This window comes from Myotis davidii, unplaced genomic scaffold, assembly GCF_000327345.1.
Source record: "Myotis davidii unplaced genomic scaffold, ASM32734v1 scaffold560, whole genome shotgun sequence".
In the NCBI taxonomy this organism is placed as follows: domain Eukaryota; kingdom Metazoa; phylum Chordata; class Mammalia; order Chiroptera; family Vespertilionidae; genus Myotis; species Myotis davidii.
Genome location: NW_006294418.1, coordinates 209,983 through 222,854, shown reverse-complemented (window position 1 = coordinate 222,854; position 12,872 = coordinate 209,983). Strand labels below are relative to the sequence as shown.

General features: G+C 36.4%; 1 protein-coding gene across 1 annotated transcript in view; it reads left to right on the top strand.

The window, feature by feature from the left end:
• Positions 1-12,872, top strand: part of LOC102765229 (low-density lipoprotein receptor-related protein 1B-like) — a 221,897-nt gene that overhangs the window by 79,728 nt on the left and 129,297 nt on the right. Inside the window, exons 11-12 of the mRNA XM_015567146.1 lie at positions 9,563-9,737; positions 10,632-10,726. Coding sequence (XP_015422632.1) covers positions 9,563-9,737; positions 10,632-10,726 — 270 coding nt within the window. The remainder of the gene's footprint in view (positions 1-9,562; positions 9,738-10,631; positions 10,727-12,872) is intronic.

The window sequence follows — 12,872 nt, the reverse complement described above, 5'->3', positions numbered from 1 at the left end:
GGGGAGCGGGTCTAAGCCAGCAGGTGGTCATCCCCTGAGGAGTCCCAGACTGCGAGAGGGCACAGGCCAGGCTGAGAGGTTCCCCTCCCCCTCGAGTGCACAAATTTTTGTGCACCGGACCCCTAGTTACTCTATAATAAGAGAATGCAGGACCTCATCCCAATTGTCTAGGAATTGTCTTTTTAAGATGGTCCCACAGTTCTATTGCCTCTTGAGTACTGTGTACTGCCCAGAATAATACCTTATTGGATAAAAGGTTCCCCCCAAAACTCTCAAGTATTTCTTGTAATTGACATAGTAAGAAAAAAAGAAATTAATATACCTTAGATTTTCTAATAGAAGTTAGGGGTAATATAGACTTTTCAGATCTGTATATTTCATTATTTTTCATACTTTTTATTCCTCATACAGTGCTTTGAGGTAAATGCTACTTTCTGCTCTTAAAAATGAGGAAGCATTTTGTTCAGTTTACAAAACAGAAAAGCTTTTTTACATCCAAGTTTGAATTAGGCCAGTTGAGTCCTATGCTCTCCTCTTTTTCACTAAGTTTCCCTTTCTTTTACACATAAGGAAACTCAGTAAGGTGGGGAACTGAAGGGTTAATATAATGACAAGGTTTGTGCATTACATGGTTTTCCAGTGTTCCCTAAATATACATGCGGTACACTCTGCAGAGCTCATCTAGTAGTACCTGAGTGAAGAGTAAAGGTTAGATCACATGCTTTCATTCTTTATTCTGAACTATTAAGGAAAAGCTTTCAGAGGTATGTTGGCAGCTTTATGAGATTCCAGACCATTTTCAATAGAATCACTTTTTTTCTTTTTATAGGAAAAGACCTCTGATGTATCTGGTTATTGTAGGGCAAAGTATAAATTGCTTGTCTTTGAAAAATTAAGGACTCAGTTTTAGGCAAGTGATATTACTATCTGAATGAATTAAAGAGTTAGGATGAGTTAGCCAGAAGTTAAAATGAATATGAATTTGAAGTGTACCTATTTATTTCTTTAAAGAATATTCTCTTATGTGCTAAGAAATTATCATATAATCATATGCTTTTCTAAATTGCAAAAATATAAGCCATTTAAAACACATATTTTGATCACATTATGTAAAATCTAATTCCCAATGTGACTTTGAATCTAATTGGACCTATTTCAGATTAGATTTCCATCAGTACTAGAAATTGTTATCTACTCTTGCCAACAATTGTTTGTCAGTAAGTACTAAAGATTCATTCATTCCCTCTAGTTTGCAAGTTTAATTGTACCCAATAATAAAAATGCTTAGAAAATAAAAACTATTGTGAAAATTGCCCCAGAGAGAATGAAATAAATGAAAACAGGTCAGTAATAACAGTGAGAGCTAGATTTCAGAAACAGGCTATGAATTAAAGTAGAAAGTTTGGAAGGGGAACATCTGTTGTTTTGCCTATTCCTGAATAGAATTTTCAATTTTTACTTTTATGCAGGAAGCCTTTTGGTGAAAGAATGTCAACATCTGTGATTTTTTTTAAAGGAAAAGAAAGTCAAAAATGACACGTAAATGTCATTCCCTTGAGAACTATGTCTCTAGTCTAGAGTAATAGGTGCTAAATAAGAAATATTTCTATGTTTATTCATTACCTTTTAGTTTGAAGCATATAAAGGCTATTTAATTTTATTTCATGGGTGTTTTTTTTTTTTTGGGGGGGGGGCTTTTTTTTAACACCATATCTTGAATTCTGTATCTGGGATGTTGAATGGATTGGGCAATGGCTATTATTTAACTGAGACAGTGCATAATCTCAAGGCTCTTCATATCTGATGAAAGAATGAGTTAAACAATTAACTAAATTATAAGGATAAATGAAATGAGGCATTTAATATGGATGTAAACCACTTCTCACAGGGAGCACTGAGTTCTCAGGGTACTTGGGATTACCAAAGTTCCCACTTAGGAAGTTGTAGTCTACCTAGGCCTTGGGGGGAATGGTAGTAAAATCAATCCAGGTTAAGATGTCAGTAGGCACAAATGCCTGGACACTTCAAAGAAGAGGGAGTAGTTAGGGGTTTTTGGACCTTGGAGAAGAGTAAAGTAGAAGGTTAACATGATGACAGATTACCAGAGGTCTTATTACAGGGGGAGGAGCTGTTATTATTATTTTTCCCCCACAAGGTAAAGGAGAGCCCCAGATGTGTGCAGGTAATTCAATCTCTTTGGAAGATAAACCAGGTGGATACCAGAAAGTTGGTTTGGATACGTGAGGAACGTATAGGTAAAGATACAAGTAGAAAGTTATAGAAATGTTCTAAATCTGAAATAAAAATTAGACTAGAATAATGAGAAGTATAAGAAGGTGTGGACACCAAGTGTATGGCAGTTGTTAATCCTGATGATGGAGTGAGGTGAAATTGACCAGATAGTTGGAAAGATGTTGGGGACATGGATCCAGTGAGAATAAAGGAAGGAGGCTTGCTTTATCATCAGTAAGTTGAATAGGAATAATTATAGGTTAGGGCATTAAGAGATAGCAAGATTATATGAAGTTAAACTTTTGCCCCTACAGTCTCTAGGAAAAAAAAAAAAAAGATTTGGGATATTTGTTAAAACTTACAAAATCAAGAGTTGGGAGGGCATAAAATTGGGGTGAGCGTAGAAGGCTTCTGAAGTATTTTTAATATTCTATTTCTTAAGCTGTATCATTCATTTATGGATGTATTAATTTGTATAGCATATAAGTTATATATATATATATATATTTGGAGAGAAAGAGAGAGAGAGAGAGAGTTGGAATCTCCTTTGAAGGCATGCCTGATTTCCTGTAGAAAGTGTTTGTGCTCACCCTCAAGATGCTGGTGTCAGTAGGTCCAATTCATAGGAAAAACATAAATAGGAGAATTGACAAGCATTCTTTTGCATACAGAATTATCTACATGCTAACCAATTTTTGTTCTTATCCCTCACCCCTTTCATCTTGGGCCTTCCTTCTGTGATCATTTCTCTTCTCTCTGAATTACATCTTTTAATGTTCCTATAGTTTAATGATAATCTATAATCTAAAATGATATTTAGCCTTCATTTATGAAAGATACTTGTGGTAAAATACGCATCATAAAATTTATCATCTTGACATTTTTTTAAAAATATATTTTATTGATTTTTTACAGAGAGGAAGGGAGAGAGATAGAGAGTTAGAAACATCGATGAGAGAGAAACATCGATCAGCTGCCTCCTGCACACCCCCTATTGGGGATGTGCCCACAACCAAGGTACATGCCCTTGACCGGAATCGAACCCGGGACCCTTCAGTCCACAGGCCGACACTCTATCCACTGAGCCAAAATGGTTTGGGCGTATCATCTTGACATTTTTTAAACATACAGTTCAGTAATGTAAGTCCATTCACATAGTGCAAGCAATCTCCTGAAGACTTCATCTGGCAAAACTGAAACTCTATACCCATTAAACAGCAGCTCCCCAGTCCATCCTCCCTCCAACTCCTGACAACCACCATTCTACCTTCTGTGTCTAATTTGTCTACTCTAGGTGTCTCACATACGTGGGGTCATATAGCATTTGTCTTTTTGTGAATGGCTTACTTCACTCAGCATAAGGTTTTCAAGGTTCATCCATACTGTAGCATGTGCCAGAACTGCCTTCTAAGACTGAATAACATTTCATTGTATGCGTGTTTCACATGTTTATACATACATTTGTTGTTGGACATTAGCATCATTTCCCCCTTTTGGCTATTGTGAAAAGTGCTAAGATGAACAGAGGTGTACAGAGATATCTCTTTGAGACTCTGCTTTCAATTCTTTTGGGTATAAAAATCATACACTACTTAACCATGGGGATGCGTCATTAGGATATTTCATCATTGACCAGACATCAAAGAGTGTACTTACACAAACCTGGATGGTATAGTCTACAACTGTAATTGTATGAGATATACTTTCACAGGACTGGTAGTGCAGTAGATTTGTTTGCACCAGTACCCACCACAAACATGTGGGTAACGGTAGTGTGAGCTCTGACTTAAGCTTTGATTGCTGAACACACCCATTTCAAAGAGGCATCCCCTTCTGGCAAGCTATCTTGAAGGAGCTCATTGCCAGCTGCACAACAAGATAAAGAATCAGGCCGCCTCTCTGCGCCAGGCTCCTTGTGGAGATCTTGGTGGATTTCCCTAACTATTTAGGGTACTTTTTTTTCTATGCTTGTCCTTTAAATTCTCATTCTATGTTTCAAAGTCACCAATAGTCAGTCCTTGAAACCCAAGGACCCATCCCTGATCCCCAAAAAAGTGGAAACCCAGGACCCTGTGTGCAGTGCGCTCTCCCCACCAACCTTACTGTGTGCCTCCTGGTGTGCACTGGGCATGTCTGAGCCTGTAAGTAATAAACTTTTTTACTTCAAGGTTTGCTAATGGTTACTGCTCAAGGGTGTCTTACAACTGGAATAAGAACCCAAAGGGTCTGTCCAGTTGCAACATTGCTGTAGGGAGGGGAAGTGTCTGTGGAAAGCTCACCAGGACCCAGGTGAGTGCCTGCAGGCATTTGTATCCAATAGCATTACTATCAATAGACTGAGAACAGCACAAAATAGCAATGCCCTGTGCCACCATGTTAGACGGCTGTGATGTCACTGTGGCTAAAATGTCACTGGGTAACAGGAATTTTTAGCTCCATTGTCATCCTATGGGACCACCTTCATATATGCGGTCTGTCCTTGACCAGAATATCATTATGCAGTCCTTGACTTTTTACCCAAAACTGGAATTGCTGGATTCTATTTTTAAGGTAATTCTATTTTTAATTATTTGAGGAACTGCCATACTGTCTCCCACAGAGGCTGTACCATTTCAAATTCCTACCAATAATACACGCACGTGTTCCAATTTTTTCAAATCCCTCTTAGCACTTGTTTTTTTCTAACTCCTTTTAAAAATGTGTTTTGTTGTATAGTAGCCATTCTAGTGAGTGCGAGGTCGCAACTAATGGTGGTTTTGATTTGCATTTCCTAATGATTAGTGATGCTGAGTGTCCTTTCATACTGGCATTTCTATATCTGTGTTTGGATAAATGTATACTCAAGTCCTGTGCCCCTTTTTAAAGAAAATTATTTGGGTTTTGTGGTTGTAGTATAATAATTGTGTTGACTATAAATTCCAAGTTCAGAGTTGTTTTCTTTCAGTCTTCTCCAGATATCATCCCACTATCTTGTGGCATCCCTCATTGCTGTATTGAACCTCCGTGTTTATCTAATTGTTATTCCTTTTTAGGTCTTTTTCTCTTCTTTTCTCTTTAGCTACTTTTCATGTTTTATTTTTCCTCATGACAATGTTTTTTTGTGTGTGTGTGTTTTTTTTTATTTAGCCACTAAGAGTCTTGTGCCTCCTATGAGGTCATGTCTTTCATCAACTTGGAGAGAAAACAAAAAACCCTCAAATGTTCTCTCTTACCATTTTCCCTAACCCAGTCTCTGTATCCCCACCTTTAGAAACTGACTACATGTGCAAGATAGTTCATGGTAACCTCCAATTCCTCGGATCGTTTTATTTCTCTGTGTTGGCTCTGGCTCAGGTCCTTCGATTTGCATTGCAGTTCACTAGTTAATCTGCCTAAGCTGCTAGTTAATGCCCCTGATACTTTTTTTTTTATATATTGTATTTTTAAAACTATGTAAAAGTTACTTTTGGTTCTCATTTATATCTTATGAGAATTTTAAAAGTAAATGAATGCACCTTGCGTATTATTTCAAATCATATTTTTCTTTTAAAATATCCCACTCATTTTTCTTTATCTTACACATAATACTTTAAAAAACATTTTATTTTAAAATATTCTCCTTTTGGAGCAGGCCAATTATTTTTCCCCAGTGACCTGTCACTGAGGACTTACACCCTTCGGATAATACCTGAGTGTGTCCTTGTTTAGCTCTCCTACTCTTTGTGAGTTTAAGGTCTGAACCCTCTGAACTGAGCAACTAACTACAAACCCCTGAATCCCTAGAGTCTTATTGCAAGGTTTTGCCCCTATGGCTACACAAGCCTCTGTATTGTCTTTTTTTTTTTTAAGATATTTTTATTGATTTCAGCTCACACATCTTAAAATTGTAGATTGTGCATGTTGCGAATGTACTCATCGATTCATTAATGATATTTATTTTGAAGGTAATTTGTATATAGTTGAGGATGAGAGCTATAAAGGTAAATTAGCAAGGACGCTGCCCTCAAGAAGTATAGGTGATAGTAGTGATATGTCAGCAAATAACTATCACATTACATTGAAAGACATGGGCCAGAGAATTCCTTATAGGTTGGAAAGGACAGGACGCCTTTGGAAATCTGAAAGTACATTAATATGATTGACATGTAAGGTAATTGTTAAAAATAGTGAGAAATATGATTGGGAAGGTAGTTATATTCAGATTCTATAGAAAGCCAAGCTAAGGAATTTAGACATCACTTTCTAAGTGCCTGGAAGGAATGGAATACCATGGGGCAAACAAAGGTCATGATCCAGAGCTCTCTAGTTAGAAAAATAACCTGGCAGCAACTAAATCAACTGCTTGAAAGAGGAAAAAGACTGGATGCTATTGTGGTATTAAAGATAGAAATAGATTTGGGAGAGTATGAACCATATAATTGGCAAGGACTAAATAGGTATTAATAGATTACATTGGCTAGCTTTCCAGTTTAACAGTGCACTCACTGTATTCTCTAGGATGTGATTAGGACTCAATCAGAAATAAATTTTGAGGAGCAGAGACAACCAAAACAAAAAACAACAACAAAAACAAAACAAAAAACAACAACCACAAAAAAACAACACTACTTTGGGTAGCCATGTATTTTAGAGGAAATAAAAACTAATTTCATTATTCTTGCCAATACCAAGTAATCCAGAGTAAAAACACAGAAGATATTAAGTCCTTGGATTGGCAAAGTAGCCCTCCACCCTGCATTAAGGTACACAAATACATATCATATAATCAAATATTCACAGAAATCCTATGTGTTATCTATAATTAGCCTAATCTATATATATAAAATGGCTAATCCGCTAAGTGTCCATCTGTGTAATGATGTCACATAGCAATGCCTAGATTCCTCACCCTAGTGACTATTCTTCAGCCCAGAAACACGATTTGCTTTATACCCAGGTAGAAACATTTTACACTTTAACCAAATGTCTGTGAAGCATTTTCCCATGCCTCATCTCATTTGATCCTCACAGAAGTCCTGGAGTAGGTAGATAAGGGACTCGGTAGAATCCTATTTTCTTTTCATTAGCCGGAAAACAGAGATTTAGAAAGCTTAGAAACTTGAGCCGACTGAAAAGAAGTAAGAAATGGTGGACCTTAAAAATGACTTCAGGTTTTCTCACTGCACAGAATAGTCAAACACTGCTGCAGTTAAATATTTTACCCTTTGTTCTCCCTGCGTGATCCACAATAATAATCTGCTTCATGTTGATATTTACTGCTGTGTTGCTGACAGTTACCTGAAAGAGAAGTTGGTATGCTTCACTGGGCTGAAAAAGTTTAGCTACATCAGAAAGCGGGTCTAATTAAGCAAGTTTATTCTTTATATATAAAAGGCTAAGTTGACTCACGCATGCATGATACATATAAAGCTTTTGCTGGCGCTAATTGCACGCATGTGTTTCGATCTGCAATTGTCGATTGTGAATTTGGTTGACACTTCTATTATAGAGAAAGGGCAATAGCAATATTAAAACATTTCTTCTAATTAATTTCCTTTCAATGTGCATGAATTCGTGCACCGGGTCACTAATTTTCCTGTAAGAGGCCAAAATTTATGTGACTTGATTAAAAACAAAATAAGGTACACAACCTAAAACATGAAGCCAGGTCTCACTATAATACTATCTATCTCTCAGCAACCAATTAACTCCAGAGAGTGAAGGAAAATGAGGAATAAATATCCTGGATGGGGCAAATAATGAAGTATCAGACATGGCAGATTGAGGTTTACAGAGGTGTTGTATTACTTTCTTTTCTTCCTCTCTCTCTCTCTCTCTCTCTCTCTCTTTAGAAAAGAGGGAAGTGGGTAGGTTAAATAAAAATAAATTTCAAATTTTGAATTTAGAAATGAAATTCACATTCAAAATCCACCAATATACCAATAAATTAATGATGAAAGGTAAGTTGCAGAGTGAGAGGGTGTTGATTCGAGTTACTGAAACATGAGAAATATCTTCTAAGGGCACCGTCATTAAAACTTATTTAGAAACAATTCAAGGATTTTGGAGCAGGAAAGTCAGCGTGGTGGACATTCCAGGAAATCTGCTGTGGTGGAGGTCCCCAGGCCAGCACTACCCTTTAGAGCTGACCCAGAACTGCCAGGCCTCTGTATATTACTTTGCTCTGTTTAATTTTCAACCAGTTGGCAAATATTGCAATCTGGAGTCTTCCCTTTCAGGTGCAAATCTAGCTATGTGGCATTTTTTGAAAATGTTAAATAGGAAGATGTAGCAATTCGATCAGGCAAGTAGCAGTGGCTGTGGGGTTCTGGAGGCACTTAGATTGGAGCCTCTGCTTGGAGCAGTGTAGCCGCAAGGGGGAGCTAGTTAGAACTTGCAGAATCTCACCTCTCCCCGCACCTGCTGAATCAGCGTCTTCATTTTAACAGTCTCCAGCTATTTTGTAAGCTTGAGTAACATAGATGAGTCTAAAGAACTCAGAAGGTACATTCCGCTAACACATTTTTTAAGTTTTGTAAAATCAAGGCAAGGCCAAGTTAGAGTTATAAAATGCCGCAGGTAGGGGACTAAATGGCCTACTTTATATGTTAATATGCTGAAAAGATTTTCTAGTATCTATCATTGTTAAGACTTTATTTTAATTTATTTCTTTAATTAAAATATGCAATTGTATGTAAGCCTAAATTCCATCGCTTTTTTTTGATGCCTAATTGAATAATCAAGGAATAACAACCCAAATATTCATATTGGCTATAATATACTGAAACTTAATTAGATTTCAGTAATTTCTGTAGAATCCACGATGGAGGAATGTTAAAAGGTTTTAGTTTCTTTGTTCATAGCTTAGTCCGTTAACTTTCTATTTTGAAGGATGTTCAAGTCTATTAATTCTTTTAGGAAAGTTGACTTGTTTTATTTCATTTCAGTAACAAATTGGTACTTAAAACATAAAATAGCACATTTGTTGATGCTTCACAAGTACTTTCTCCTAACTAGAAAGATGTGCTACCAACTGGAGAAGCTATTACTCTAATTTGAATTTCGTCACCTTGGCCCATAGGACTGCAGCGTGTTTCTGCTGCTAAGTGTTTACTAGTGAATCGTGGACTGTTAGTGTAATTTCAATGCTAACTGAGGTGTCAGGTTTCAAAATGGCTGGGCAGTAAGACATTAATGATTATTCATGTTTTAAGAAGGGCTGATGAGGGAATGCGATTACAAGCTTGTACAATTTTAGCTAACAAATTAAAGTGTAAATTAAAATTTCCCTGAGACAGAAAATAACTTACTTGAAAAGCCGAAAGAATGAGAAACTTCATTTACTTTTAATTTTCTTTTCCCTGTTTTGTAGATATTCAGAGTATCAGAGGGCTAGCCGTGGATTGGGTCTCACGGAATTTGTACTGGATTAGCTCAGAATTTGATGAAACACAGATTAATGTGGCCAGACTAGATGGCTCTTTGAAAACCTCAATTATTCATGGAATCGATAAGCCACAGTGTCTGACAGCTCACCCAGTCAGGGGGTAAAGTATGATTATTTTTTAAATTTTTCTAAAGTTTCACACATCTTTGATTTTATATAAAAAAAACTTTATCACTCTGTAAATTATATAATTGTCTAACCACTATGCTGTATACCTGAAACTAATATAAAATAATATTCAATATCTACTGTACCTGAAAATAAAAATAAAAACCTTAGCCTAATTAAGGAGACACATATATGTTATAGAGTCAGAAAAGCAAATGTGAATGTGGAAATTGTAAAAGGGATCCCTGGTTCGAGATTTTTGTCATTTGCATAAAATCAGATTCTTAGACATTAATCTCATTAATTTTTGTTTTTAAGGAATCACAATTTTTAAAATGCATGGAACAGTCAGTGATTTCTTTTCGAGAACAAATTGTTAATAACATTTACCACATGTTGCTATCATCAATAGATTAGACTCTCCCATTTACTGGTTAGTCAGCATGTGCCCACATAGAAAGCTTGTGTAGGGCTAAAATAAATTCTTTCTTCTTAGCACTTTCCATGGGAATGGTTGAAATGACAGTTCCTTTCTAAGATGCCTGATTTATCAAAGCCAAGATAACTCAATATTGATGCATTACTTTTAATGGGAAGAATTTACTGTAGTCCTAGTTAAATATTCAATTGTGAATGTAGGAGGTAAAAAGAGGTGAGAGAGAAAATTGTCCTTCAGTTATAGGAAAAAGCAAGAGTGACGCTTTCTTCCCAGGCAAATATGAAGGTTACTATAAGCAAGTGGCTCTACAATTTGGGACCTTCCTATAAGAAATTAATACTGGGCCAAAAATGTGCTTTAACATTAATTTTGTTCTTTCACGTATATTACTAGTCAACGAGCAGATATACATCTAATATTTTTAATCCATATCTTTTCTGAATTAAGGAAACTTTACTGGACAGATGGAAACACAATCAACATGGCAAATATGGATGGCAGTAATAGCAAAATTCTTTTTCAGAATCAAAAGGAACCAGTGGGTAAGTTGTCTTTTGAATAATCACTGCAGTTTTCAATATGATAAAACTATATTGTGCAATGTATCTCTGCTCTAGAACCTGAAAGACAATATTACAGATTAGTAATAGAAATTAAATTAGGAAATTTTCAATCTTATTACATTCATTGGGTCTATGTGGGGTAAGGAGAAAGCAATCTTTTTATGGATAAAAATAAAAGCCTTTTGTTAAGTGTCATTTTACAATAACTTAAGCACTGGAGTTGCTTAAAACTTAATGTAAGTAATAAATACCTTATTTTCACCGGTGAATGTCTGTGTTGCTACAGTGCCAATATATTGTACTGAGACTTCCCCATCATTATTGTGCCATTATTAATAGTTAGAATGATTTGAGATTAAGTTGTTGCTATTTTATTTTCATTCACTCTCAGCTATGTTCATTTAGTTTGTTTTTTTACCTTTGCCAACCATTGTATATTATTTGTTAAAACACCATCATTTTCTTTTCAAATTATAATCACTCATCCCTCATAATTTTGAATATTTCTTAGAGAGGCAAGAATTATCATATTGCTTATTTGTCATCTCAGAATTCCTTTTAAAAAATCCATAAATGAAACTGGATTTTGATGTTATGTTAAATGTGAAAATGATGGAATATACAAAAGAAAATAATTTTGAATTGCATATAGTATAGTTTTAGTTTGGGAGTAAAATCAATACACCATGAAGTTTTTAAACTTTTTTTTCAGTTTTAGAAATGTGGAAGTACACTTACTTAAAATAGATTATTTTTAATAGTGATGATTTAATAAAGGTGTAGTATCAACAATATTTGCAATAAATAATTTTTTCATATGTAAACATCTGATATAAAATGATACTTTAACAGTTCTTTTCCTTGGACTGTTCTAAAATTTGATACACAATTGAAATACAAGGTAGTGTTAGAAATTAAAGGTAAAATGAAATGCTAACATTTCTGTGTGGAAGTTGATAGAACAAAAGAAACAAGGGCTCTAAAGATTGGGAGCCATACAAATGACTTACTTTGAACTAAACCAATTCAGTTAGCACTTATCTGGAGTTATTCAGAATATTTAAAATGTAAAAATGAGTATGCTGGAAATAGCACGTGCAAATAAAGTCCTTACAATGTAGTAGCTTTAGGTTACATGCTTGTTTCTTTAATGGGGTAAACCTTATCTTCTTTAATGCTCAATATCCATTTCTCTGCTCAAAATAAATTAAGGGAAAAAAAAACTAACAGCTAATATAAGAAAAGTTTACAAGAAAGAAATTAGTGTTGCTACTTACACTTTATACTTGGTCCCTCAGGTGTTATGTGCCAAATGATATTTTAAGCATATATAGATGAAGACTTGACCTTTAATAATAAATATTAGATGTCTACTCCATGTCAGTTATTATTATACTAGAAGCCCATTGCAGGAGGATTCCTGCAAGAATAGGGCTTCCTGAGGAGAAACTAAGATGGCGGCATAGGGAAACACCCAAATTGCTGCCTCCTGCAACAACTCAAAAACACAATAAAAAGACAAAACGGACATCATCCAGAACTACAGGAAGGCTGGTAGAGTGGAAATTCTACAACTAGAAGGAAAGAGAAAAGCACATTCAGGGTCAGGAACTGCGGAAGTAAAGTGCAAAGGTACGGAGGCTCAAGCGTGTGCGGAAAGGGGCTGGTACCTGAGGACGCGGCTGGGGAGGTAGTCACGAGCTCCCGACTGCTCTGAACTCCGGTTCCGGGAAGTCTCTAGGGACCCAGGACTCATACGGGGAGAAACTGGACTGTCTAGCAGCCGGCAGAACTCGGAACTCGAGGGCTGCTTTCCCTCAGAGGTGCTTGCAGCAATTAAATTATCAGGTCACTGAGATGCTCGGCCCCTTAGGGCAGGGCTAAGAATCTTCCATAGCTCCTTGCTCCGCCCTTTGATTCCCTGAGACCCCGCCCCACCCAGGCTGCAGCAGAGGCTTTTGCTTATGAATGCCCCGGCTCTTTGCAACCTGAAAATTACCTAACAAACTACAGCCCGGCCACAGACCCAGAACTTCCAAGAGAAGGCCCAAGGCCCCACAGCAGCTTGCATTTCTTCACAGCTGGGCCTCATCAGGGCACCTCCAAACTCCAAAAAAGGAAGGAG